This window comes from Streptopelia decaocto, assembly GCF_964273445.1.
Source record: "Streptopelia decaocto genome assembly, chromosome: 5".
NCBI lineage: Eukaryota > Metazoa > Chordata > Aves > Columbiformes > Columbidae > Streptopelia > Streptopelia decaocto.
The window spans coordinates 19,861,089-19,888,996 of NC_138659.1; the positions used below are offsets into that span (position 1 = coordinate 19,861,089).

At 37.9% G+C, this 27,908-nt stretch overlaps 1 protein-coding gene across 2 annotated transcripts; it reads right to left on the reverse strand.

Moving 5' to 3' along the window:
* Positions 1 to 1,060: 1,060 nt before the first annotated feature.
* EEIG2 (EEIG family member 2) lies at positions 1,061 to 27,908 on the reverse strand. 2 transcript variants are annotated; one of them, XM_082052342.1, is made up of 11 exons: positions 27,459 to 27,908; positions 13,671 to 13,791; positions 13,009 to 13,038; positions 12,382 to 12,498; positions 11,123 to 11,169; positions 7,469 to 7,575; positions 6,493 to 6,588; positions 5,753 to 5,939; positions 5,534 to 5,661; positions 5,067 to 5,136; positions 1,061 to 3,519 (listed from the first exon to the last, which is right to left on the reverse strand). In XM_082052342.1, exons 1-11 carry the CDS (start codon positions 27,695 to 27,697, stop codon positions 3,504 to 3,506), a joined length of 1,158 nt encoding a protein of 385 aa, XP_081908468.1. In that variant the 5' UTR covers positions 27,698 to 27,908; the 3' UTR covers positions 1,061 to 3,503. The 2 variants fall into 2 exon arrangements, with proteins under 2 accessions (XP_081908468.1, XP_081908467.1); XM_082052341.1 differs by having other exon boundaries at positions 1,061 to 3,524; positions 27,459 to 27,905.

The window sequence follows — 27,908 nt, forward strand, 5'->3', positions numbered from 1 at the left end:
TTAATGTCATTGTACCAGTGGGACATAGCCTTATTTTTCTCCATGAGCCTTATTTTCATTCATGGGATGTTTGCCTTTCAGATGAAAAAAAAAAAAAAAAGAACTGTATCTAGATTACACATTTTTCCTTACAACATGTATGTTACAGAAAAAGCAAAGTGTTTAACAAGAAAATCCCCTAGTGATAATATTTGTAGCTGCTGGTATTCAATAAGGTGCGCAGCGTCTAGGAATGTTTTATGTATATACATGTATATTTTTGAGAGAACTCTGCACTGTGAGGTCCTTAACTGGGGGATTTGTTTGCTGATGAGATTTGCCTTTTGTTCTGTTTGGAAACTGTTGATTCATAAAACCAGAAGAGAAACAACCACCCACAAAAGAAATTCTAGGATACTCTGGTGAAGATTTGGAAAAATTTTCTTCCTATTTGATTTGAAATACAGCTGAGACTGGTACATAGTACAGATACTTATTCCTTACTATACAGTTAATTGATTACTGAACTGATCTGAGTGCCAAATAGTTTGCACTATAATTAGTTGCAATTTTCACCAATCTAGTTGTTTTTATGTAAGAACAGATACTTACTGCAGTACCAAAAAGCTTGGTTATTTTGAATGTACTGATGAGAAATTAAATACATACCACAAGTAGTTTCATTATAAAAATAAGAAGGTAATATGCAAAGTTATACAAACTGTATGAAAGTTTAAGTAGTGGTAACTTTGTCATTTGCAAGGTGAGGAGGCACTATGCACGGTGCCTTCACTTTCCCCATTTACTGCTAGTTGTGGAGCCTGCTTAAAAATTAACCTACCAATATGCCTCATACGTTAAAATTCATTTTCATTTGTATAAGACTGACATATTAGTTTTCCTCTCCAGGAGACAGATAAAAAACTATGTACTAGTAACGGTGCCATTGAATACTTTATGGACCAGCGATGAAATTTAATAAGCTGGAGAGATAAAGTCTGAAGAGCAGCAGAGAAACTGAAATGGACACAAACTTCCAGTAAAGTTTGTAATTTCTGCATTAAAAACTGCAGCAACATACTCCAAGCTGAAGACGTGAGTTTATTGAATGTCTGAGACATTTGCATTTAAATACAGTCAAAAAAAACCCAACCAACACATCTCAAACAGTTTACTATATGAGAGTCTCCAGTATTCTTACAACACAGTTTACAAAAATAAAATGCTACATCTACATATGAAGGTTATGTTCCACTTAAAATATGCATAATTAGAGAATCACTTAAGAGTTGTAACTCAAAGTGAGAACAATAAATTACTAGAATACCGTTTTATTAAAAGCTTTGTTTCCATGTAAACTTCCCTCCTAGTTAAAATATCTTCTCAGGCAATAAAATAATTGGTTTCTAGTAAACAGGATATCCAATCTACGGCAGTTAGCTGTGTCTCCTAACACTGAACACACATCTGGACTGTGGAAATTCCCTTAAGAATTACATAAGTAGCTGTAAAATGTGGGGTTTTTTTAAGTCTGTTTTCCTCAAACTGTGGCTGTTTTTCCTAGTAAACCTAAGTGAACTGATTTTAATAGATTTGTCAACAAGTGTAGCCGTGTTAAGGAGTACTGAAAACAATTTATTCAAATTTCATGCATCTTTTGGCTTGCAGTAGGACTTTTTTGGTACAAATTAGTTGTATAACAGGAAAGGAAGGTATCATGCTGTGGTATACTAGCAGTTATGTAGTTTCTGTTTAAATTCCTGTGGAGGACAGAAATGGATAATACCACACTTCTATTGACAGTAACTAAAATATAATATTTGTGTCAATTATTTAACCATTAAAATACTTCAAAGAGATTATAACTAACAGTAGGAAATAAAAGTGTTTAAGTAACATAACTGAGAAATAGCTCATATTAATCATAGTCAGTAACAGTAGTCAAGTTTTAAAATCTTAAATTTCCTTAAAAAAACACAAATAAAAATCAGTTTAATAACTCTACTATAGATTTATAGAAAACAAATCCCACTTTTCCTAATTTAACCTGTTAAATGCAGCCTACTTCTACTTCAATAAAAGGATGTCAAACATCACTCTAATCAGAATTTGAAGCATTGAGAGCTTTCAAAAATGGCCACAGTATTTGTTTTTCTTTAATCCAAACTTACTGATGAACAATACAACTAATCATAACCAAATCAAGGTCATTTTAGTTTACAGTTAAATACAGCAGAGCCAAGCCAGAATTAGAACTGTGTCACCTAACACATCCCTTTAAAAAAAATCGATGAAAATGTTAAGAGATCTTTCATCCTTCTTGCCTGTCAGGCAAATCACTGTTTGTGCAAATTTAAATACAGTACATTGACCTTAATATAAGAGTGGGCAGATAGTGAAGGAAGAAGCATTCAACAAATCTACTGCACAGTAAGACTTTTTCAGAGCACAGATTATATCTACAATAAAGTGCTTCTCTTAATAAGTTATATTAATAATAGTATAGATGTTTACCTAGTTTTAAAGCTTAAGTTGCTTAGTAAAAAGTTAAATCTCCCTGTACCTCCCCAGTCCCGCAAGGCAATTTCGAAAAACTAGCAAAGCACTCCATAACTGTGAAGGATTAAGCCACAATAAAAAGTTGTAAGTGGCAGTAAACTACTGACTAGGTTTGTAAACAGTACCATCCCATTGAATCAAAAGGTTCATGCATTATTGAACTTAGTTTTTGTGGAAGCAGCTTTTGGACTCCAGATAAAACAATCAAGCTGGCTTTCTTGATAATACACTACCATGCTTTAGTATTTTGATGTGTGATCTCACTTCTTTTGTCACTTGCCTGAAAACAGATGTCACATTTGATGCATTTAAGCCTCTAGACTTCATTTACCATTAACACAACTGATTACTGGCTAGTGTAGATCTATTTAGTGGGGTCTGTTTGTTGGTTTTTAATACATGTGAAGTTCACCTCTGCTGTTCATGATTACAATTAAGTTATGCTTAGTGCTCTTAAGACAAGGTTTTATGTTAAAACCTAGCTGAGCTGTTTTGTGGAGGCCTTAATTTTAACTTGATATTAATTTTGACTTAGCAGAAGTAATTGGCTTCTCTAAGACTAAAATGGCAGGGAGGATCAAATTGAGTAATTCATTTCTTCAGGTTCATCACCACAAGTGATCACCTGTATAAAAACTGAAGTGGCCCTCAGTTAATCATGCTTCCAGAAAAGCAATTACTTAAAAAGCAAGTAATTCCACTAACAGGAAGTAGAGCTTACAAAAGCAGCCCAAGAGCTCGCACAAGGTATACATAGCTAAACATTGCCGTCATACCACAGAAGGTGAAGCTCTAAGAGCAAGAGGCATTCCATTACTTAAAAAAAAAAAAAAAAAAAAAAATCACATTGAGTTCATTTTGCCTTTCACAACTCTTGCAACAGAGCAAACAAAACCAGAAGTATCAACGCCAGAGCTCCACGTTGTCATCTTGTCATTCCAGTCTAGCGTTTTATCACTACCTGTTCATATGCTCCAGATCCTGCTCTGAAAGAATGTTTGAAAGAAGTTAGTTCAACTTAAATGTAACCTAAACAGCAAGCATCACAGATCAGCAAGTCTACTCATTAAAAAAAACCCAACTAACTGCCTCAAAAAACCACAATAGCTCGTAGCAGAACAGCTAAATGTGAAGTGTAGAAAATATGCATGATTACCGTGCCGCTGAGTTACCGACAGTTTAATGCATTAAAGCATTTTGTGTTATACTACAGTCAAAATGAAGAATGCTAAATAATGTTACTGAAAAAGAAGTTACTGTTGGACTTCTCTATAGTTCCTTAAACATTATTTTTGGGTACCGCTCCCACCCAAACCATATCATATACAGCTAATACTTTTAATATACATTTATGCATAAAGAGGCAAATGTCTCTTAAAATAGTATGTCTTCTTACATTAAGATACAAGAAAAACATCTTTCAGTGTTTTGTTCACACTGAATTGTAAATGCAGTTACAAAACTGTCTTATCGCCCACATGACAGAGCATAGTGGGTTGTTTCACATGGCAAATTGCAGTACTATGTCAAAAATTAATAGGGCAGAGCTCTGCCTTAGTATAAAATTCTGCTTGGACTGTTCTGGCAACTGAATTAGGACAGATCTCTATAGACTACTGTGGTGTGCTCTGTAACCATACATGTTATCCTAGATAGAAATGAGTGTACCCAGTTTGCAAGTAAGCCAATGAATTATCTTTTAACCACCAGTATTGCTTGTTTTGTAAAATGTATTTGTTCTATAACCTTCAGCATATTATCAGCTGCCTTTATACCTAATTCCAGAAGTACTTGCTGAAATACTGATGCCAGGTTAATTTTGTGTGATAAAGAAAAATCTTAAGAGTTACTCTGGAGGGCAGAATCATAGTATTAGAGCATATTACCTGTTTTTAATGTTTTTCCAGCTGAGAAGACTAATACATTCAGGTCAAGTCATAGAACGGAGTATTTGAAGAGGGTTTAGAGAAGAAAAAAGATCTCCCTGTTTCTAAAGCAATTACAAGAAGATAATCTGAAGGAGATTATCAAAGGAGAGAGTTTAGGACTACAGGAGTTGAAAGATGAAAAAGCCATTGAAACAGTAATAGTGTAGCACATGGAAACAGGAGGAGCTGTGTGCCAAACTGAAGGAAAATTAGGTTTGTTAGCAGGAAGACATAAAAGTTTGATACTGTAAAGGTGGATGTGTAAAACACTTTCTTCCAGCTCCAGAGAGTAACCTGGTAAATTTGTAGAGCTAAGACATCAAACTGGTGCCTGTTTCCTGTGTCCCAACTGAAACACTGCTCATATCTGAAAACTCTCGAACTGAGACTTTCTGAAAGTTATAATTCTTATGGCTGACACATCAGTTTTATTTTGGAACTAACCTACACATTTTGTTTTAAAATATTACAATCTAGTTATTTTGGTGCCTTTAAATGATACAGAATAGAAAGATATAAAGTTCAAGAATGTATGTACGGAATAATTGCTGTATAAGATGCAGTTTTGTTTATGGATTGTTTGTTGTTCAGGCTACATACCTGTTAGGTAAATGATGGCTTCCAAAAGAAGTGCTTCCACCAGGTCCCACAAATAGTCTTAAACCTTCTTCTAAAAAGCAAGGGAATTAACATACGTTATTTTCCTTTAATAATGCCCTAGCTAAAACTAAGTAATTTTAAATATCCAAGTTTTGTAACTGATACTTTCAGATGCAAACGTTTCTAACTAATGAAGAACAAAACTTCACATGGCATAGGTTGGAGGAACTACCTTCCTCAGAGATTTTCCCCTGTCCTTTTCAGGCTTAAAATCATTCTCTGGGGAAGTTACCAGAGTCAAGCAAGAGTCTTCTCAACTTCTGAGAGACAGGATGAAGCAGAAAATGTAGGGATCCATATGTACAGTCCTTATGATTACAAGCAACAGGAGCTATGAAAAGGGTGGATTTTCCTAAGGCCTGCGACATGCATCAGTTTTCCCTAAACTGCTTTGTTTATCTCCATACCTTCTGCACTTGAGTCTAAACTGAAGTCTTGACTCTGGAGTATTTTTTCAACTATATCATCAGCATCAACTCTGGTAGCATCAACCCTCTTCAGCTGTGACTCCACAGAGTCTTGCTTTACAGGATGTCTGCAAAAATAAATATGTTTATACCTCTTAGAAGCAATATAGTAAATTAAGTTGTAGTTCTGCTAGGTAAGGCTTTCAAAGTTAAGTGTACCGGCAGAGCTTTTCTGATGGTGCATCTTTAACAGATGTATCAATACTAGCTTCAGTTGCTTTTGGCTCAGCCTCTTCACATGGCTCTGGAATACTCCCAATTCCTGTGGAGGTGCTGCCCACTGAGGGGTTTCTCCTGTGGCAGAGCTCAGACAAACTGGATGACCTGGAGTGACATGTGCTATATCCTGTTGGGAGAGTGCAGGAGAGCTACGTTAGGTATCTTATTGACAGCCAAAGTAATTGTATTTTACCATCCTGAAAGTGGAATTTGTGTTTGTCTTCTTATAAAGAAACTTCAAAACCCTGATGAATGTATGTGCATTTACCAGCTAGGGAACTTTGGGTTTTAGATTCCAGCACGTGCTGTTTTCTTTTTGTTCTAAACAACTCTTGCTTTCTAACAAATATAATGACTTAGTGTCATTACTTCCCCTTCAGCTGTTAGATCTAAGCCTCCGTTTGTAAGTTACTTGTTTTTACACATGGGAGAGGTAAAATCTCATTCAGATAAGTTGATTGGAAGGACCTAAGGGAAAAAGCTATCTCACATCTGAACAGATAATTTATTGTGCTTTTAAGGGGAAAACAATGTTACCTTCCCCACGCTTGAAACGCCTAGGATAAAAGCTTTCAACTTCAAACTTTTTTTTTAACAAGTAGAGTATACTTCTTTCTACAGTCTAAAACTGTGAAAGTAAATAAACCCAAACAATTAATAACAAAATTGTTAACAGCTACCTGACAATTTTGACTGCTGACTTGCATAGCTTGATGTTCTGGAATGTCCATATGCACCAAGGTTGTCTGGGACTGAGGCACTCTTTGATGAGACATCTGCAACACATGCAAGCCAGATACTGCTGCTAAAGCCAGTTTTGTTATTACTTTACCTGTAATCTTGATTAGACTCAAATGTCAGATTTCCCAGAGGGCTTAGGGACTTGACACTGGTTTTCTACAAACCCTTTGAAGATTCAAGTGCGCCAAAAATACCGTGTATGTTAACAAATACGGGTTCCTTAAAAAGTAAAATAATCATCAGCGTGCTTTCCATAGTACCAGAGTAGAATGGTGTGCTAGATTTTTTTTTTTTTTTGGCTGAAAAAGTAACTGTGGTTAAGACAAGTTAAACTGTGTTTAGGGTGAAAAATTAATAAGCTGTGTAAGAGCCTGAAACTTGTTAAAAAAAAACAAAAAAAACCCCCACCAAACCAAACAACAAAAACCACCCCAAATTCCAACCTGTAATAAAATGTTTTAATAGTATTTTTTTCTAATACTCTGAATTTCAGAGTAACTACTTACATTTTAAATAATACTTCAGACTTTCACCACTCAAAATTTACGCAGCTATGCATATCCCTGTGATTCATAAGTTGAAAATGAAAGGCCAAATTAAATGTTCACTCAAAACACAAATCCAAAGCAAATCAAGAAATGTGTCACACAGAAAAGGAAATATTTTAGATGTTAAAAATAAGGCAGGGTATCAGTCTGATTTCTGTTCTTTCTTTCCATTAAATAGACTGTTTACAAAAGTAAAAAAGAGTGACTCCACTGATGTTACCTGGGGGAGTGTATCTCCACACATAACCAAAGGCTTCTTTGTGTGTCAAAGATTTGAAGTATTTGTACATCCTGAAGTATTTTGTACATCTTGAAGCTATGAAGCCAGTTATAAAAGAAGTGAGAAACTAAGAGCATTATCTTATACCTGCTATGCCCAAATGTACCACTTTTAAGTTTTCTCCACCTTTCCTGTCTTCATGCAAAGATTCTGATTCCCCAGGAATTGCAATCGACATTGCCGTGGAAGGCGGCCTGCAAGAAGAAGGTGGTTAAGATTTGCTGCGTTTTTGCTGTAATCCCTCCAGACTGATCAACACAGACTTTTCAAGTAAGCTAGCATAATTCATACTGTGCTTCAAGTTAATAGGCTTGCAACTTTTTTTTTCTGAAAACATACGGCCTAGCCCACTGTTAAGACAAACAAACAAACAACACAAACCTCCCTCCCGCCCAACCCCAACCTTTTGCTATTGAGCTTCAGGACATTTTACAGAATCCACCTGCTCAGCCCTCAGTCTTCAGGCTTCTGGGGATCCTTGGAAAGGCTTTTCCTTTTTTGATGATTGGGGGAGTGATATGTGTTTAGTTTGAAGGTCTTAATTATTTTATTTAAGGATATGAATCACAAAATAATTTACATGCTAAGGATGTATATAGTACAGTACTTCATGGAACATGTGGCAAGATGGTAAGTTAAAAAAGTAATCTTCTCTTGCAAGCAAATATAGCTAAAATACATTTCAAGATGTTACGTACAGGTTTTTATAATGCTTTGTTGTTTGTGACTTTGGGAAGAGACTGTTGGTCTGCATACAAATGGATATTTGTTGACATTTTTAGATTTGACATATTCAATAACTTAGTCGCTGCCTCTATCTACAGTAGCATTTCCCCTCTGATGTTACATTTGAAAGTAAAGAGAGAAACAGAAAAAGCACTTCTGGAAATATAATGCTTGTGTGACTTAATTGCCTAACATACTTTCAAAAGCAAAAGCTGAATGCTTTCGGGGCTGTAACTCCAGATCAAACATCAAGCCTTCTAGGCTTCTCTGTAAAATATGTAGCTGTTTTCAGATTGTGAAATTGTTTAAGGTTTATTTTTCCTTCTATAAAGAACATCTGGATTAGATAAATGTTTGTTCTGTTTGCATTAAAGGTTAATGTTCCAGGAAATGGTTATATCATCAGTTTGGAAGAAAATGCCAAGTCTGAATAATTTCAGTTGGAGATTTTTTCCTAGGGACCTAGCATACTATTTAGGTACTAATTTCAACTACTTTGGTACCAGCCAGTAAAGACCAGAAATACATTGTTTTAAAACTAATAATTGATAAATTGTTTATCAGTATCAGTGAAGTATTTGTTAATAGGTCTGACTCAAAAAGTGCTAAATAACTAGGGATACAGAAGAGCTTTGCCCAATCAAACAAATTCAGATAATACCCTCTTGCAGTTTGTTCAGTATGCACAAGATGAGATTTCACAGTGTTCTATTCTTCTTATTGAAGGTTAGAAGAAGACCTGAGAAAGGACCTTTAGTGGAGCAAGGGGACATTGAAGAGTTCCTGCAGTGAATCACCTGAGCTAGACTGGTGCAGACAACATTCTCAGATCTCCTCGGTAAGGTAAGGATACAGCCACAGCAGCAATGCACAAAGTCTCTAGTTGCTATAGAAAACAGTTCTCCATTGTCCTAATAAAACCTACAAATAGTGAGTTACATGAAGTAACTTGCACCTCAGACTGAGTTAGGAGATCATGCTGCTTTTCTTGAAGCTGCAGGCTCGTTTCATTTTAAACACAATCTTTTTCACTTAAGAAAGACTTCATATCTGATTACTGCTACAGATTAAGCCTGTATAAGATTATTAGCCCTTTTAATTGGATTATTCAGAGGGACATTGATTGTCTACATTAATCTGATAAATGATGAGTTTAAATTCAGTTTATGAGAGTATTTTGAACAAAACCCCTAATCCATACTGAAGTAAAAGTTACACAAAAGGTCGAGATTGACACAAGGGTGAAGCTAGCAATTTTTTCCAGATTGTTTTCCTTAAACTCATTTTTTTTCTTTTAAAGTTATGTGCAATACTTGGAACTCTGCCTTCGATTGTTTTTGAAAAGGCTGACATGAGAACAAGTGTGCTGTCTCAGAGCAAAGGCCTCTCTAGCCTGGCATCCTGTTTCTGTCAGCAGCAAAGAGATGCTAAGAGAATATGGCACACCTAGTAATGTATCTCCCAAATATTCTTCCAACGTTTCCTCATCTGTACCTTAGTTATTTCTTGAGCCTCATAAGATGTTTTAGACCTAATAGCCCTCAATTTTTTTTTTATTCAGGACTGTGTCTTAATTCTTTCTTGAGCTTTTAGTATTCACAATGTGTAGTAGCAAGGAGTTCCACAGCTTAATTGCATTTGCTGGGAAGAAAAATATATCCTCTCATTTTGATTCTGTCTCCTACTAGGTTAATTATAACAATGTGGTCAAGGAAGTAAACTGAAGAAAAATTTGAGTTAAACCAGAACTTAAGCGATCAAGTGTATTTTGAAGGAAGTATTTCATCAACCCATACCACAAACATCTTGTGACAAGTAAAATACAACTAAGTTAGTTTAAACCTGATCTAGACAAAATTACCACCTATTGTCATGTAGAATTACAAAACATTAACATAAAACTGAAAAGTACATATATTTTGAACAACCCAGTCTACCAGCATTCTAAATTGTAGAAAAGCAGTGGCATTAAGAGTCTTGGCAAGCACTGAGGAATATTCCACACTGCATTCATGGAAGCAGATTCTATACATATCTCTAAGCCTCTCCTTAAAATGAATGTTTAGGTTATTATAAAATCTCTTTTGTAATGCAAATGATATGTAAGAGTTCTTCACTTCCTACTGATCAGGATAATTAAGTCATGGTTAGGAAGGTAGTGCTGGTCTCTGGAATTAAGAAGCTTGCCAGGTGCACTGTTCCAGTTCAACCGGGGTGCCTCATACCAAAATGTCTTATTAGTCTAGGAAGACGGCAACAATGTCATCTTACTCGTGACTAGGTTTTTCCCTAGCATGTGTGATCTTTCTGTGCTGTGGTTAGTTATGGAAGCTAACACTATCTAGCAAAACTGTGACATTTCCTTAACTACAAATTAAGGGCAATGAGATCAAAGAATCCTGAAAATATAGCAGTGTATTCTTCCAGATGTTACCTCTTGCATCTTTTACTAAGTTGCATAATGTCTTTACTAATTAAACATCTGTAAGTGCTTTCACTTGTACTAAGTCATATCAAATGTCTGGGTTTTTTTTTAAATAAATATTTTACAATCATTTGGGACTTGTGCATAAAAGGTGTAACAGCACATTTTCCCAAACACAAGCATTAGTCAGATCACCCCATATTTATATAAGCTTGCTGCAGAAACAGTTTCTCTTAAGTGGTGGTAGAGTTTTAGGGGGGTTTGCTGAGGTTGTTTTGATTGTTGGGGTTTGTTTGTTTGTTTTGGTGAATGGATTTGGGTTTGTTTATTTGTTTTAATTACAGGTATACAGGCTAGTATTCTTTGCTTGAAAATATACTATTTAACCAGCAAGGAGACCTATAATACTTATACTGGTATTTTTACTGTGTTAGCCGTTATTCAGCTATCATCTCATTTTTTGTGCCTTTTTTTTTTTCTTTAAGTTTTTGCCAGATTGGACTGATTTATAAATGCAAATTAGAAGTATAATTCTGAACAAAGAATGTGTGACCAAAACGCTATCTCACACAGGTATTTTATAAACTTACATTTTAAAGCATGGGTCGCCAGACATTAGCTGCATGTTGATCAAAACCTACACATTAAGAAAACAAAAACCTCCGTAAGAGAAAAAAATGGAATTGGTCTGTGATACATAGCCATGTTACTAAGTTATACCTGCCACAAATCTTACATTTAAGTAAAATAAAATGGCATAATTACATATGCAAATAAACACACTTATGCAAAAAAACATTTTCTTAGTACACATGCAATCAAAACAAAATAGCATTTGAAATAACACTTGCATGTACAAGATTCTGCAAAAGATACTCAGATCAAGAAGAATCTTTGAATCATTAATAGTTAAGATAGCTTCAGGGGAAAAATAGACAGGAAATCCAAAAGGTTAATGAGCAAACAGAATATTGTTTAAAACAGTGGGTGCTGAAATATGTTCTTTGCTGAGTGTGTTTAACAAACTGCTAGCATACAAGAACTGGTTGTACTAACATCAGAAAGAGTAAAACCACAAAAGATAAATAATGCCATAGGACAACAATGCATTGAGAAGGCTCGTTAGCTGGGTCAAAGCCATCAATTAGAAGTTTTCTGGAAAAAGTCTATGACTGTCTTAAAAAAAACAAAGTGCATGCTTAATGGTATTCTCAATGGTATGAGAAATTAATCCTAGTGTTGTGGTAGGAAAATAATTTGTTTTTAAATTTATTTGTAACATTCTGTATGTAATTATTTTCAGGTTAATGCAGTTTATTCAGTTTTTAAAACTCCCTGGACTAATGAAAGACAACAGCAGAGTGAGTTTCTTCAGCAACACTCACCAATTGTTACATTGATTACTATCAAATAGAAAAGGGCAAGTTCTGGGAGTCATAGAGGTGTTGAAGCTGGCTTATGAGAAGTAAGCCAATTAAGAGATACACTCTTAGAAAAACTGCACAGGAAGTTGTTGAGTCTTAAACATGTAATTGCTACATTTATATGAATGTGTTAACGACTTTGTTGTGTTTCCCCATCCCATTTTTCTATCCCTGTTAGAACAGCAATGCCTTTTGAAAGCTTTTCTTTTACAGCTAGCCAGCTCCATTGCAAAGAATAGCAGAAGTTCTGTTTTTGACTGAATGGATTTTAATGATCCTCACCAAGCAGTGCTGATGTTTTTACTTTAAATAGTTTTCCTTCTAGAAAGAGGTTCAGCAAATATGGTTTAAATTTCATGAAGTGCTTAATAAATTAATAAAGCAGAGAACAAGTGGTATTAAGTATGATAAAAGTGAGAAATTACTTTGAGAATGGAGTTATCCTGTCTTGTATTTTTGGTATCATAACCTTCCAGTAAGCAGCGCCGAGTGGTATTTCCCGATCCAGCAAACTCCGCTAGATTTAGATCTGCAAATCCCAACTGTTAAGAGAAAATAACCAAGTTAGTAGTAAGCATATTACTCAATGAAGGTACTTGCTAAATGCAGAGTGTTGAGTGCCATTCAACAGCAGTTTCTCACAAATATGAACAGGAGGATGCCTATTGCAGGGAGTGGCCCAAGACAAAAAGCAGAAAACAAACTTTTGAGCGTCAAATTCAGCATAGCTCTGTTTTCAGTTAAAAATTTAAGTCTCAAGAGATAAAGGAACAAGGAGTATTTTCTTTATTTTTAAAATTAAACACACAGCGGAGGGTTTACTTTTATCAACCCTTTCAACATACTAAATTGAAAGAGAAGAACACATTCTGGTGGTGTAATATTATACCCACTAAACACACTAATCAAGAGCTCCAAACCACTGTGTCACTATAATGCACATAATAAAATAATGGATATTAGAGTACTATTCTGGAATTACTTTAAAAGGGCATAAAATGTCAAGAAACAAAAGCCAATTTGTAGGCAAAATTAGATACACTTCAATTTACCTTTGCATATGCCTTTCCCCCTTTTAACTCCTAGAGAAAAAGAAAAAAGACATGTCATTAGCCCTTAAAGATACTGACTGGGGATTTTTTGTTTGATTTGTGGTGTTTTGTTTTTTTTTTGTTTTTTTTTTTTTTTTAGAAGAGCAAATACTAACATTTGTTTTAAAATAGCTCAAGACACATTTGCTAGGCTGTACTGTTGTCATTTAGAACCTGGTATTAATACTGCCATCAGTGCAGGCCAGCAGAAGACCGTCATCTTAGCAGGGCGAGGAAGGGTGAGTGCCCCATGCCAACCAGCATTTGGCTCTTGCAGAGTCTTGCCCCAAAAGCAGCAAGTGCTATACACAAAATTCTGGTACTCAGCACAGTTCAAGGCTTTGAAGTTTACTGCTGCTTGCTAGAAGTATCTATCGGGGTGACTTTACAAAGACTGAGTGATTACTTTGTCGTCCTGCTGGAATAAGTGTACTTTTTAATAAGAACATAAAACCCCATGAATTAGAGGTAATTAAGAACATTACTATGAAATTTTGAATAGAATATCTGACATGGTTGCAGCTAAAATTTGGTGTATGAAATTTATCAGACATTTAAAAATTAAACGAAAACAGGTAAAGAAAGAGCAGGGAAAACAGAGAGAAAGGAAAAGAGCTACTTACCTTCCGTACAGACACTCTGCAAACGCAAGGATCCAGAATCCCTGTTGTGGCACTGGCACTGATTTTACACATAAATAAGAACTTTTTCTTCCAGCGGACACAGTTTGCCTGTACAACCTCCCTGCAAACAGAGAGCATGCTTGGTATCAGTTGCATATACATCAGGACCATAAGATACAATAGGGAAGCTCAAGATACAAACAGCAGAATCAGTGTTTGTAGAGTGCAAACCTTCATGCAAAACCTAATCCAAGGCCTGAATAACTCTTTTTCATTCTTCTCTTTGTGTGGCAAGACCAATAACTTGTTTCAAACATTGAACACAATATTAGACCTACAGAAGTATTCAACAGCCATGTGATTTCTCCAGTTTGCCTCAGGAGCGTGAAGTCTTCCTGGACATTACCTCCCAGGCAGGCACTGCCTTCCAAGCTGCTGAGCTTTGGAATGTGCTCAAGATTCCATCTCTGAGAAGCAGTTTTTCAATACAGAGAAACGGAGCATCATACAAGCAGATAAATTTGAGGCCCAGGAAAGTACAAAGGAGATGATGTACAATAACCAGATCTAAAATAATGCATTTGGGGCAAACAAGAATTTCAGCTACTTGCTGGGAGCTTGCCATTTGAGAGCAAAAGAAGATGACATATCTGAATGGATTTGTTCATCACAGGAGGGTTACAACCTGACAGTTTGATGCAGCTGAGAAAAAAAGCAAAATGTAGGATGCTTTCAGCTATATTAATGTCATTATATAAGACTCAAACAGAACACATCCTATTTGGGTAACTCTGGTTGAAAAAGACTCAAAAATGAACAGGTACAGGAAGGACAAATAGAAAACTCCTGTATCTCATAAGAAAAGATTACATATGATAAAAATACACTAGTGATTCAAACACTTTAGAGACCAAATAACTTTAAGTCAAATGACAAGTGATTAGAACCAAAATAAGGCGTAATCAATTTAAAAGTGAAAATTACAAGATCTCAAATCACAGAGCACATTTTTAGAGCAGCCTTCAAGTAAGAGAAGTAGGAGCAAAAAAATCTTACTGTAATTAAGGTCTTACTGACCTCATTAACATTTATAAATATACAAAGAGTGAGTGTCACGAGGATGGAGCCAGGCTCTTGTCGGTGACCACCAATGGTAAGACAAGGTATAATGGGTTCAAACTGGAACACAAGAGGTTCCACTTAAATATGAGAAGAAATTTATTCTCAGTGAGGGTAACAGCACTGGAACAGGCTGCCCAGGGAAGTTGTGGAGTCTCCTATTCTGGAGACATTCAAAACCCGCCTGAACACATTCCAGAGTAGCCTCACCTAGGTGTTCCTGCTCCAGCAGGGGGATTGGACTAGATGATCTTTTGAGGTCCCTTCTAATCCCTAACATTCTGTGATTAAAGACAATGGTAGCTAGTTTGTCAATAACAGGCAACATAAGGACTGTGATTCTGAGGGACCCTCCTCAATGATCAAAAGCTCTTTTCTAGTCTCACGTTTCTTAACTTGGAACTGTGGAGAAACTGTGCTAATTTTTTCTACCACTCTAATGCTTCAAGTGCAGTCTTCACATATTAAAGTAATGTTGTCCTTTTCTTTCTCTTCCATTTTTTTCTAATACATACATTTCCATGTTTTTTTATTAACTTCTTGCAGCAGCTTATTAGTGAAGATCCGGTCTAACATCTGTAACAGAGGTAGGATTCTATGGTTCCACAGAAGTTGGAGTCAGAGTTCATCACCTGTGGAGAAATGATGAATCCCAAGGCTCCCACAAAAGCTCTTTTTGCTGTGCTGGTCAGACTGCAAGCTACAGTGCTCACTGGCACCGAGACTTGCTAAGGTAGGAATAAACTAGCCTGCCTGAAATGAGTCAGTTTAATGATCGCAGACTAACGGATTCTGATGATACAACGCTGAGTCATATTCAAGCATGTGACCTAAAAGGAACAGCCTCTGTACACCACTAGCTACCCACCCGTTATGTTTTATCCGTTATGTTTTACATTGTAAACTTTCCTGTGCTTTGGAAAAAAACTATCCAAAACTGCCAGTATATGAGTTATTTAAATCCAAAATAGAACCTGAATTCAAAAAAGGCGAATTACTAATAGCTGCATCTTCTACTGGAAACAGGCTTAAGAAAGAAGTCATCAAGTAAAATACAACCTTAAAGGGATATTTGAGAACTGCTAGCATTTGTGATATGTAGAAGGCTTGGGAACATCTATTGTAGCACTTATGTGATAGTTGCTCAACTCTCATGCAAAGAAAATAGTTGACTAGATGTCCACTATTGAGCAGAACACAGCTATCCAGTTTATGGATATCTGGGGCCTGCATATTCATAAGTTTCATATGCTGCGCTTAAAGATAACCTAACTTCTGAGAATGCTTTTTTTCTGCAGATCACAGTGGTCCAGTAACTTAGAAATGAATTGGGTTTCAGTTGTTTTTTTTTCTAAGTAACCTTTTGAGCTTATCCTAAAAATGAAAGAATAGCAGGTCCTCTTTTCTCTTAAAAACACCACCACATCAGTTTTACTAGCTACAGATTTTTTATTCAAATAGAGAAGGGCTATTTTGTCACTATCTTAAGTCATTAAATAGACTGTAGTACTCTGAGCCTTCTGTCAACAGTTCTATCAGGATAGACTGAGAATGCTAAAAGCTCTTAGGAAACAATGCTAATGTCCTCTTGGGAGCACCAGAAGCAACTGGCCTGCGTTGATACTTAAAGACAATAGACTTGAACATAACATTATAATTAAAAAACTTCTACATTAAGAGGATAATTAAAAATGCTGTCACCTAAACAAAGTGATTGTTGTAGCCAGCTCTCTCTTTTACTAGAAAGAGTTACTGAAATTAAATCTTACCAGAAATATGTATCAATACTAAAATGCATGCAATTATACAAACCTTTATTAAGTTTGAAAAAGCAAGAACTCTTAACAATTCTTTGCCTTAAGCTCTATCTTTAGACTCAGATCAAGGCATATCAGCTATGGCCATGAATCCACAGGGAGCATTTGCACATTACTATGCATCCAAAAAATATCTGCAAAACAGTCTCAAGCGTCCTTTTGGAAAGTAGGAGCAATATAGATTTTCTGCTATTTGTTATAAGGCTATAAGACAATGCTACAAGACTGAAAGTGGTCACTTGTCATCCATAAAGCTCAGAAAATCCCTTCCCATAGCATCTGCTCATCACACAATTAGGACAGTTGTCATCACCCTTACACACGTCACTTATCACCCAGGATACCATTGGGACGACCAGTAACAGAATCACTTCTCCTGTTCATAATTTCAGCAAGTTCTTGTAGTGTGTTTACATCTGTCATATTTCCAGTTATTAATAACACTTTTTCCTACAAATAATGCCTTTGATTTTCTAGATGTTTCTATAAACTCATAAGGTCAAAATCATGTACCAAAATCTTTGTGCAACTCAGTATAATGGTTCAGGTTATGTTTCTGCTTTTCAGAACAGCTTTCCACCTCTACAGCAAGCTACAGTCAAAGCCGCTTTACATTGTACAGTTATATAGTATTCCAGAGATCACTAACATTATAGTAAAATACAATTTAGTGAACATTAAATGTAGTATTTTTGTTTGTAAATACAAGATAGGTGTAAGTAACATCTGCTTGGTGAATGTAAGTGTCCTTAAAACCTTTAAGCATTGTGAATTTATTTCAACATACAAATACTACTATAGGTATATAATTGTTCAGGTAAGGAAGACAGCACAAAACCACTACAGTTTTGGAAGACTCAGTCCACTCATAACACAGGTAATTTAATAGACATTGAATAGGACAATCGGGTTTTTAAGTTCTCTTACAAACAAGAAATTAAAAGTTACAGTAAGAGTGCCTCAGTTATACATACTGATGCTCTAATTATCGTAAAAATAAAATCAGGTAAAACCGGGAATACCCCTTCCTCCTCATAAGGACTTCAAAAAACTATTGTTAGTTTCTTTCACTGGCATATTGTCAAACTTTTTTTAAAAAAAAAATCAATATATTTGGAACATTCATACACAATGTGCAAAAAGACCCCAACCAGACCCCCTTGCCCCCTGGAACAGTTCTTCTAATTCCATTATACAAAGAAAAAAATTATCCCATTTTCATGAAGGTAATTTTTGTGTGAAGAAAAGCACCAGCAAGTTATTCCTCTCATGCAGAAAAAAAGTCAAATAATCAGAACACTTAACTTTTAATTGAGGATAATATCTAATATTTTAAGAGTCTTAATTCAAGTGCCAGGCCTTTAGAAAATAAACAGTTTTATTGATTGGTTACTATGGAAATGAACCCAGATAACTTCTTGGCAATTGGGCCGACGCTACAGGGCAGGCTGGAGAAAGCTTTCCGTTATGAGTCAGCTTCCTCTGAGCCTCACAGTCACTTTACCACATGCAAAGCAAAACCAGTTGTTTTATGAATCAAAATATATCTTAGTTACTAAGATGCATTCAAATACATACTAAGTTGTCATGCTTTGGTGTAACTTCACTAATCCTGTAAGACCTAACTACAAATAAATTGAATAGATAGATATTTTGAGATAATTGCTTCCAAAGCATAGGTTAAGTTACTAGCAGTTTAACAAATAAGTGTTGTTTCTCTAGAGAAACAATTTCACACGGACTAAATTTCAAATGCAAGAATTCAGCTGTAGACAAGTCTTTTTCTGTATGCATTTTACGTGCTGTACATAACTGTAGTTTAGAATGATGGAAAGTCTTGTTTTTTCTCTTCCACAAAAGAGAAAACACAAAAACCAACACAAAAGAAATAAATCCTAATCCAACCAATTTTTCATCCCAATTTGTTAAAAAGTGATGGGCTCTTTTTTGACCAACAGATTGGTTGTTCATTTCCACATGGATAAAAGATATGACTAATTACTTGTTTCAGCAAATAGCCACAAACACAAAAATAAATCACTTTTAAGGACCTTAAATGTCATGTGAAAAATCCCTTCTCACCAAACAGAAAAGCTTTAACAAGAGGGGCTTAGAAATAAAGAAGCTGAAACTCTTTGTGGGCATTTACCAAAATACTGTGTTTCATTAGTTAGGAAAATGTTTCTTCAGGTTTTTGTCTGAATTATTCTAGACAGCCAAGTATAACATTAACGTAATCACCCCCATATGGCTAAAAGAGATTCTTTTTCCACTGCAATTATTTTAGACTCCTTGGTCAAAGAAACAAAAATTGGAAGCATTTGTTTTAAGAGGCCATTCAGTCTTTATGTCAGACTACTTTCACATGAAGCTGCTTCTAGCAATACCATTGGAATCAATTGGGTCAGTATGCTTCTTTATGTTAAGGAAAGGGGTGTTTGCTTAGACATCTTAAAGCTTTTGTACAGAACATGAGTTGCCTACGCACTATAAATACCTTGAAAAAAAATAGCTATTTCACTCCATGAAGTAAATGAGAATATTATTGTTAAAATTGTTTTTTAGAACTGGTAGTTTGATAGGAGAGTTGCTTTGGACTTCTAAGAATTATTGAGGCCAGTTTCTTAAAATCCAAAATACAGTGAATAAAATGACTTTAGAAGAATTCTCTCTGAGCAACTGCAGCTTTTCCAGTATTGGCCAAGTTTTTCTTGCTTTTTTTCAGGGGAAAATATATAATGTTGATGAGACAATGCAAGAGAATTAAGGCTGCTGCAGCTCCACTCCCCAGATCCAGCCCATTGTGAGGGTGAAGATGTGCTCCTGGTAAGCACCCACACACAGGTCACACACAAACGCAGAGAGCACCCGCAGAGACGGCACCAGCAGCTTCAGCCCGCTCCCTGCTCTGGTGGAACAGGACAGGGTTTGCTAGCAAGACCCATATATGTGTAACACAGGTGATCTGTCCCACCATCCCAAGCCAGCTGCTGGCACCAAGATTCTCACTCACTTCAGTTGCTGACACAATGAACACACGGGCCCCTGTGACCCACAGTACCACTCCTGTGGCTGGCACTTAAGTCCATTCACTCAGGTCTCCCCTGTTGCTGGCCACAGGCACCTGGGCCCTCTGATGCAGAGTCTTGACTCCAGCTGCTGGCACTCAGCCCCCCCCACACCCCATACACACTAAACAGAGAGCCCTTCACCCAGGAAGAAGTTAGAAGGTACTTTGAGATGAAGAGACAACAGACTGCACGGATTAGAAACAGACAAATATACAAACCAGCAAGCTATTCTCACCTAACTGGCCCATTGATCACCTTACCTCTCTATTTTCCCCACATTTGCTCCTCCCCCACTGACCTAAGTTCTTCCTTTAGTTCCTCTCCTAACTTTCCATAATAAGCTGCTTCCCCTGCATCCCATCATGTGTCTCACAGCGCTATGCAGCAACTCCCCTCAGTCCCAAAGGTGCTTTGGTGTTAGCACAACACAATGGGTTTTCTGCCTGGACAGTGGGGCTGGGGCTCCCCTGGGACAGCGCTGGCAGAGGCCCAGACAGGGTGTCCCCTCCACCAGGTCCATAATTTCATTTACCCATCTGCCCCTCACCTGTATAAATGGGCCTTTGATGGGCCAGTGGCTCCTGGGACAGGCCTTGGAGTAGCTGGGGCAGGATATTATTTTATCTCCCCCACCCTCCTCTGTGTTTTTTCTGTACTCGTTTCTGGGTGTACACATGAACTTCTCACCTACTCTAACAGCTGCCTTTGATCAGCCCTTGGCTGAATAAACTCAGTACAGTTAGCTCTGTACTTCTTACACAAATACAGCATTTAGTAGATTGAAATAACACAGTTACTTTTAGCATAGAAAATAGTATTTTAAAATGGGAACAATATCCCATTCTTAGATATATTTATATATATAAAAATAAATAAAAGCAAACATCTTCCTTCTGCAGAACACCAGAGCACCTAACAAAGAATGCGAAATGCCATGATCCCACCCAAGAGACAGGAATTAAGGCATTAGCCTATAATCTAGCAGTTTATCAGCCACACTTTCAGTGCCCTCAGTGGTTCAGGTACTTTACAGCAAGATTTGACCTTTCCTAGGCTATCTTTAGGATTAGGAAGGTGTTGTTGGATATAGAGTTCTCATTTATACTAGGGAACACATAATGGTTTGACATGCAAGAGAACACCCTCTTGCACCCCTCTTACCAAAAATCTACTTTATTTCAAATTTGTGCAGTGTCACTATTGAGTGAAAGCTACAGGTACCCGTGCAGCAGGCTCCCAGAGCAACTGAGCTCCCATCTTATCAGTCCACTTTCAAGCAAAACATTGTGCACTGCTATTCAGTCTCCCAGGATCTGCCAAATAGGTTGGTATTTGTGAAGTGTTAGGATCCTCAGAATGAAACTACTCTTAATACACAGAAGTGTTGTCTTCTTGTTTGGTTTAGATTCACACAGCTGAAATGTCAAACAATATGGTTTACTCATGCCTTTTCTTTTAATATCTCTACTGTATGCACAATCAAAAATTTAAACAAGATCACAGAACAAAGAGATCCTTCACTTTCAAATTAAATCAGAAATCTTTACTGCTGAGTTGATGATGGAAGTAAAACCAAACACATGGACAAATATGAAATTAGCACAGGTATTTTAAAGCAAATAAAAGATTTAGCACCAGTACCAGTTTCATTCAAATGTATTCTATGCATTTAATACACATAACATAACATGCTGCCCATACATGCAACAATTCCAACATCATTATCTTTAAAGAACACTGAGCTACAAAAGAGCAAAAAACATTCATTATAACTTTTCAAATACCAAATTATACCTTAAATTGTTATTTGATAACCAGAAAGCTAAATTTAGTCTTCATATAGAAAGGTGCATCTCTTGAAGTTAGAGATCAGAGCATCAACTCCAAAGTTCACACTGTAGTAGTAAACTTATGTGAAGCTTCCATTTATTTTTTATATTCAAGAAGAAATACAGTTTACTTTTCCTTTAATATTCTGTGTTTTCTCTGTGCCTGAGTTATATAAGATATATTCTCTCCAACAACACATTTTTTTCCTAAGCATTGCAAAAAAATGAACAAAACCAGGCGTTTACAAACAGAGCTCAAATGTTTCACAAATTTCAGCACTAAGCAGATCAGCAAACAGCTGGCTCTGCAGGAAGAGCTCCACTTGTTTACAGTGTACAACTCCCCACTTAATTTGCTGTTAGTACACGCAAAACTTTAATAGAGCAGTCATTTTCTATTGCACATGTTTTTACTCATAATAAACAGGTTACATCTTGAAATAGCAACATTTCATGTCAAGTATTTCCTATAAAAATCATCACATTGAAACAGATGCTTTGGAATACCATTACTTATGAAATACTGCTGGTTACAGGCAAATGCAGAGACCAAAAAGGGAATCAGCACCATGAAGGGCAAACTGCAGTAGCAAGAGTATAGCCAGCAGTTCAAAGGAAGTGATTTTTCCCCTCTGTTGAACATTTGTGATACTCTTTTTGCAGCATTGTGTCTGGTTTGGGGTGCCTCACAGTAGAAGAAAGACACTGATAAACCAAAGCAAGTCCAGGGGATGTGAGATGAGGGTCTGGAGTTGAAGATGAGGAGGATGAAGCACCTGATGTGGGAGAAGTTTGAAACATGGCATTTTTACAATCTGAAGAAGAGATGAAGGAAGATGTAATTGTCACCTTCAGCCATCTTTATTGAGTTAGAGAGAAAATGGAGCCAGACGTTTCTTAATGGGGAACAGAGAATTGAAAAGAGGCAGTAACAAGAGAAATTCCAATAAAATAAGGGGAAAAAAAGTTCACAATAAAAGTGATGAAGCAGAGGGGCAGGTTGTCTACAAAGAATGGAATCCCTGTTCTTACAGATTTTCTAAAGTCGACAGGACAAAGCTCTGAGTTTCCTGATTTAAGTTAGTCTTGCTTTGAGCAGGAACTTGGATTATGTGATCTCTAGCACTCCCCTCCACCCTACATTATTCCATGAATAGAAGTAGTCTTTAAAATATGAAGGGAATCAGTTGCCATGCTGCTTGCAAGTAACAAGTTTATGGCAGCAAAATACTATGCTCCAGGTACTGTGCTGGGGTCAGAGGGAAAACAAACAAGACAAGAACATCACCACCAGCTCTTTTAAACTAAAGTGCCTTTTCTTCTGCACAAGCCAGACACATCAAGCATAAAAGCTTTTCCCTCCTTCCACACCCTCTTCTTTGACAGATGCCTGTCACGCATCTCTTTTCAGGAACGTTTTCCTGCAAAGCTAGCTGTTGCTGTATCTCTTACCAGTACTTACAGTTACAGTAACAAAAGCCTCACAAGAATGAGCCCTTTTTGTATCTGTAATAACCAGCTACATCCCATGCAAAAATGCTGTCTGTATAAACATTGTTTCTTGTCCAGTCCTTGTACATCATGTTACCTTCCTCAAACCTATTTTCTGAAACTGTTGACTACACACATTTTATTGTAACTATTAGTGAAAGGCTGAAGAGGTACAAAGAAGCTACATTTTAAAAGTCATAATTTGTGTTGAGAACTTTTCCTGCTTACATCTTCGTCTCTACAGAGGACAAGGCGTGTAAGATGCTTGACCAACACACTCACAACTGAGAAACCACTAAGTGCTGAAAAGCACAGCTACAAAATTGCAAGCCAGGATTTTTATCTCTCTACCAATTTTCCTCACAGCATCTTACAACTTTGTTTCAGTTTATCCAACTGCAAATTTGATTACAGCTGAAAAGCTATTAGAAGTGGCATCATCCATTGCCAGCTCTGAAGACTGTCAACAGGATTCATACATCACACAGGAAGATGAGAGTGATAGGAACAGTACTTCCGTATGACAGGTATGTTTTTTCTAACAAGTGCTTTTGTTTAAAAACAGAAAGCTGGTTAAGCTGTGTTACTGTCAGAAGAAATTTTCCCTTTCAAATGCAATAGCAGCAACACAGAAAACAATGGTTTAAAAGCAATTAGAAGAGTTTGTTCAGGCAGAAAATGTACTTGGTGGAGTCACAAAAAATAAATGTAGTTTTAGTCAGCCGAGAAGAAGGTAGCCAAGCATAACTAGAAGTAAGAAGTGCTTATCTGAATGATAAGAAATCAATTTCTACAGAAGACAATTCCATACTCTAGCCTGTATCCCTCAGAAATAAGAATATATTCATGCTGCTTCTATTCTGTCTGGTCACACAGATACTGATGACAGTCAGCTTCTTAGTTTTGAATGTTGTTTTGTGAAAGAAGAGAAACATCAGCACCCTGAAGTGTCAGAAATCAGATCTCAAAGGCAGGGGATATGACGAAACTGAAGACTGCAGTCATAAGAACACAACAACCAGTAAGTCCTTCCCTTGAGCGTGAGTGGAAATCGGGCTAAAAATGTAACTACCAGGCTTACAGCTACTCTACCCTAAACCTATCTGGTCCAGTGTTGAAAGTACACCCTCAAGAAATAAGATATTTTCAAAAATTTCTTTGATTTCCTCATATCCTGTATGTTCTTTTGCTGCTGGTTGAGCAACAACTCAGCCTGTGAGCAGTTATCTGCTCTTGGGGCCCATCAATTATTTCTTCAGCCTGCTAGAATGAGGGCAGTTGCAGACAGCCTGTACTTTCAGTGGCTTTATGTCTGAATTAGAGTAGCTTTGTATAAATATGCTTGGTATTTAGTCAAGTCTATAACTTAGAATAGTATTTTTCTTTTCAATGTATTAATAGATGTAATTTCTGCCCTAGAATAATCTTCCGTCCTTTCATGGTACAATAGACATTATATGCACAGTATTTTACGACCAGGCAGTGTGTAGATACATAGTATCCTGGAATCTGCACAAATATCCTGTTCTAGTGTATCCAGTTTCAGAGAGAAATATCTAGTGTCAGTGACCCAGGGAAATTAGAACTGTAGCAAGATGTCTTTCCACATAGGAAGCCAGGCTCAAGCTAGAAAGTTTTATAAAAGAAAATGAGGTTTGTTAGGATAACTTTGCATGCATCCACAGTCCATTTGCTGAAAACCCACCCTTTGCTAAAAAATCTAAAAATACTGTTGTAGAGATCCAGAAGTCATATAGAAAGCCATTTCGAAAAGGGGAGGGCAGGAATTACACTGTATTGCTGGTTGGCAATTTACTAAAATACCCAAGCAAAACCTTCCCCCCTTCTGCAACTTCTTTAAAGGTTTCCCATGTTGTAGAGTCAAAGCTTATAACCCCTGGAATTCTCCCTAGAATTCCAGGGTCCTGTTCTTGCACACACACTCAAACATTCACCACAGGTTTAAATGCTGCTACTACCTGGCTGCTCAGTGTCCTTTGACAGTATGAGACTACTTTAAAAAGCTGAATATTTTGTCAGGTAATTAAGCATTTAGCTTTATAATATACAGAATTTTTTTTTAAAGTAAATATTCACAAATACACATAGGGAAGTTTCAAATACAAGTTCACAAACTGGAGTTTTAAAAAACTACATACAAACTAAAAAACCCATAGTAATGTGTAAAAAAAAATGATTATGGTTGCTATTTATGTATCTCCATGTATTATACATTATCTGAAATGAGTTTGTACATTACCTTCTGAAACACAATGGAATTCTTCAGTCTTCTTCAATAACACTAAAAAGATCACTACTTTAAGGATAAGACTGCCAGCTCACACTGAAACTAATAAATGCCTGCAACTAGAAGATGATGGCCATTAAAAAAAAAGTTCACTACTGATGAGTTTTGAAATCCTGCCACTCTAATGTTAGCTTCATTTCATCCTTATTTATTCAGACCTTTGCTGAATCACCACTGTGAAAAATCCATCTGTTAATTCTTAAGCCAAGAGCAAAGGCACTCCCTAAATTGACACTGAAGGATCGCTGCAGAGGAATTCTTTACCTTCCTACCAGCATCTCTCAACACTTCTCAGTCCAGCAGGAATGGACTCGGTTACAGTCACAAGGACTCTGACATACCAGCATATGTTTTACCACTCTTCTTATTCTTAAGCCATACCCTCCAAAAAAGAAAGCGGAAGAATTTCAAAGCCTCTTTGACTCCAGCACAATACTTCAACACAATTTTTTACATCATCACACTTCTGCTGACACTCCCTACATACACATACTACCTCCTGTCAGTCATATTTCACTCTAATACACTGTTCACATTCATAGAGATATGCATGTATGCTTTCAAGCTTTTATTTTTAGGTTTGTAAACAGGCAAGGCAAAAAAAGGCTAAGATCACACTAAGGTATCAAAAACTTCATCTCAGCTGAAATAACTCACTTAAAATAGAGATATTATGACCTGTCAGCCTGTGAAAATGACTTCAAGGCAGTAAGGGCTGCATTAGGACAGTAATGGCACATTAGTGCCTAAAATCATGATTATCATCATTTATGAGTCCTGAAGAAGTTGGTCACAAGTAAAGCATTGAAGAGACATGAAATGTGGACAGGAAAGTGATGAGTTGAACACCCTGTACAGAAAAAAAATAGTCTTCAGTTATACATGCTAGTATAACAGAATGGGTAAATGAGGATGTTTTAGGCCAAAGTTCCTTTTTTATGCTTGTTATTGGCCTTGATGAATTCTATTTGCAGACACAAAAGCAGATAATTAAGCAAGCTCTGTAACAGCAGTATTTTAATAAGAAAATAACTTAATATTCATGGATTTGTTACTGATTTCTGTCTGCTTCCAGCATTCTACAAGACATTTTTCAGTAAATCCTTTTCATAATAACATTAAAGTAATATTATAACCTATACAACGTGAACAAGCGTAGTGGGAAGGTAGTTTCCTCCTCCCCAGACCAGAAGCCACAGCACAACCCTGCTATTGACAAGGTTCTGCCTCTGCCTGGCACCTGGAAAAAATTAACCCACTTGCACTGTGTTTGCCCATCACTACCAACAGATCGGAAAGCCACTGTCACAGCATAGGACAGCTCTACTGCTGAGGGACAAAATAAGAAGAAAAAAAAAAAGAGAAAAAGATATCTGTTTACTGCCGCACTTGCACTGCAGAATTAAGCATGAACAAAGTAACATGTATGACCCAAATACCTACACGAAATGAGAGGAACTTTCCATCAAGCTATTTATGTCAACTCCGTGTAAATATCCACAGAACGAAATACAGAGATCCAGTGGCCAACAGGATAAAACACCAAGGTCGCACAGCTCACGTTGACAGGGGACAGCTCCGAACTCCAAGTTGGCGGCAAGAAATTTCTTCCCCTCCTGTTACCGCACAATCAGCTGTACAGCTCAGGACGTTATGGCACAAGCGACCGGTTTCTTTAGGACAACCCCCCTTCACTCACAGATTCATTTCCCGTATTTTAAAGTGCTACGACTTCAAGCAGCGAGCAGCCACGCAGACGAGGAGCCTGCAGGCGCTCCCACATCTGTTCTGCTGGTGCTGGTGGCGCGGACGGGACGAGCAACCAGGCAGCCTGCCTGCTGCCAAGCTGCCGTGTCCCCGGAGCTGTGAGCGCCCGCTCCCCTTTCCGCTGCCCCAGCTGGGGACCGAAGCCGCCAGGAGCCCCGGGGCTCCCTCTGGTGCGCAGAGCCGCGGCGCGGCCGCTCCCTCCCCCGGCCTTGCCCCGTGCGGGAGGAGCGGGCAGAGGGGGCTGCAGAGGCGGCCGCCCGGGCTCCCGAGGGGACGCGGCTCCGCGGGGTGCGGACTGAGCGGAGCCCGTCGGAAAGGGGCGGCCGCGGCCCGGCTGGGACTGCCGCCCCTCAGCCGCTCGCCTTGCGAGCTTCGGGGACACCTACCGGGAGGACTCCCCGCTGAAGCTGCCCCCGTCCAGCAGCCGCACCTTGCAGAAGAGGATGCCGTTGACGAAGGGCACGGAGGAGAGCTCGTCCAGCTCCAGCTCCACGCGGAACTTGAACTTCTTCTTCTTCATCATGATGAAAGCCATGGGCCGGGGGCTCCCCGGGGGCCGCCCCCCCGTCCGCTCAGCGCCGCGCGGCAGCTCCGCTCCGCGCCGGCCGCCGCGCTCCGCTCCCATCCCCGCAGCGAGGGCGGCACCGCCGGGCCGGCTCGGAGCGCTGGTTGCTCCCAGCTCAGCTCCGGCCCGCGGCGCCGCCCGACCAGCGCTTACATGGCAGCCGGCGCCTCCCTTTCAAACCCGCCCGCCTCCGCTCCGCCCGCGGCCGCCAACGGCTGGCGGCGGGGCGCGGCCGGCAGCAGCCATCCGGTTGCAGCCATCCCCCGAGCCT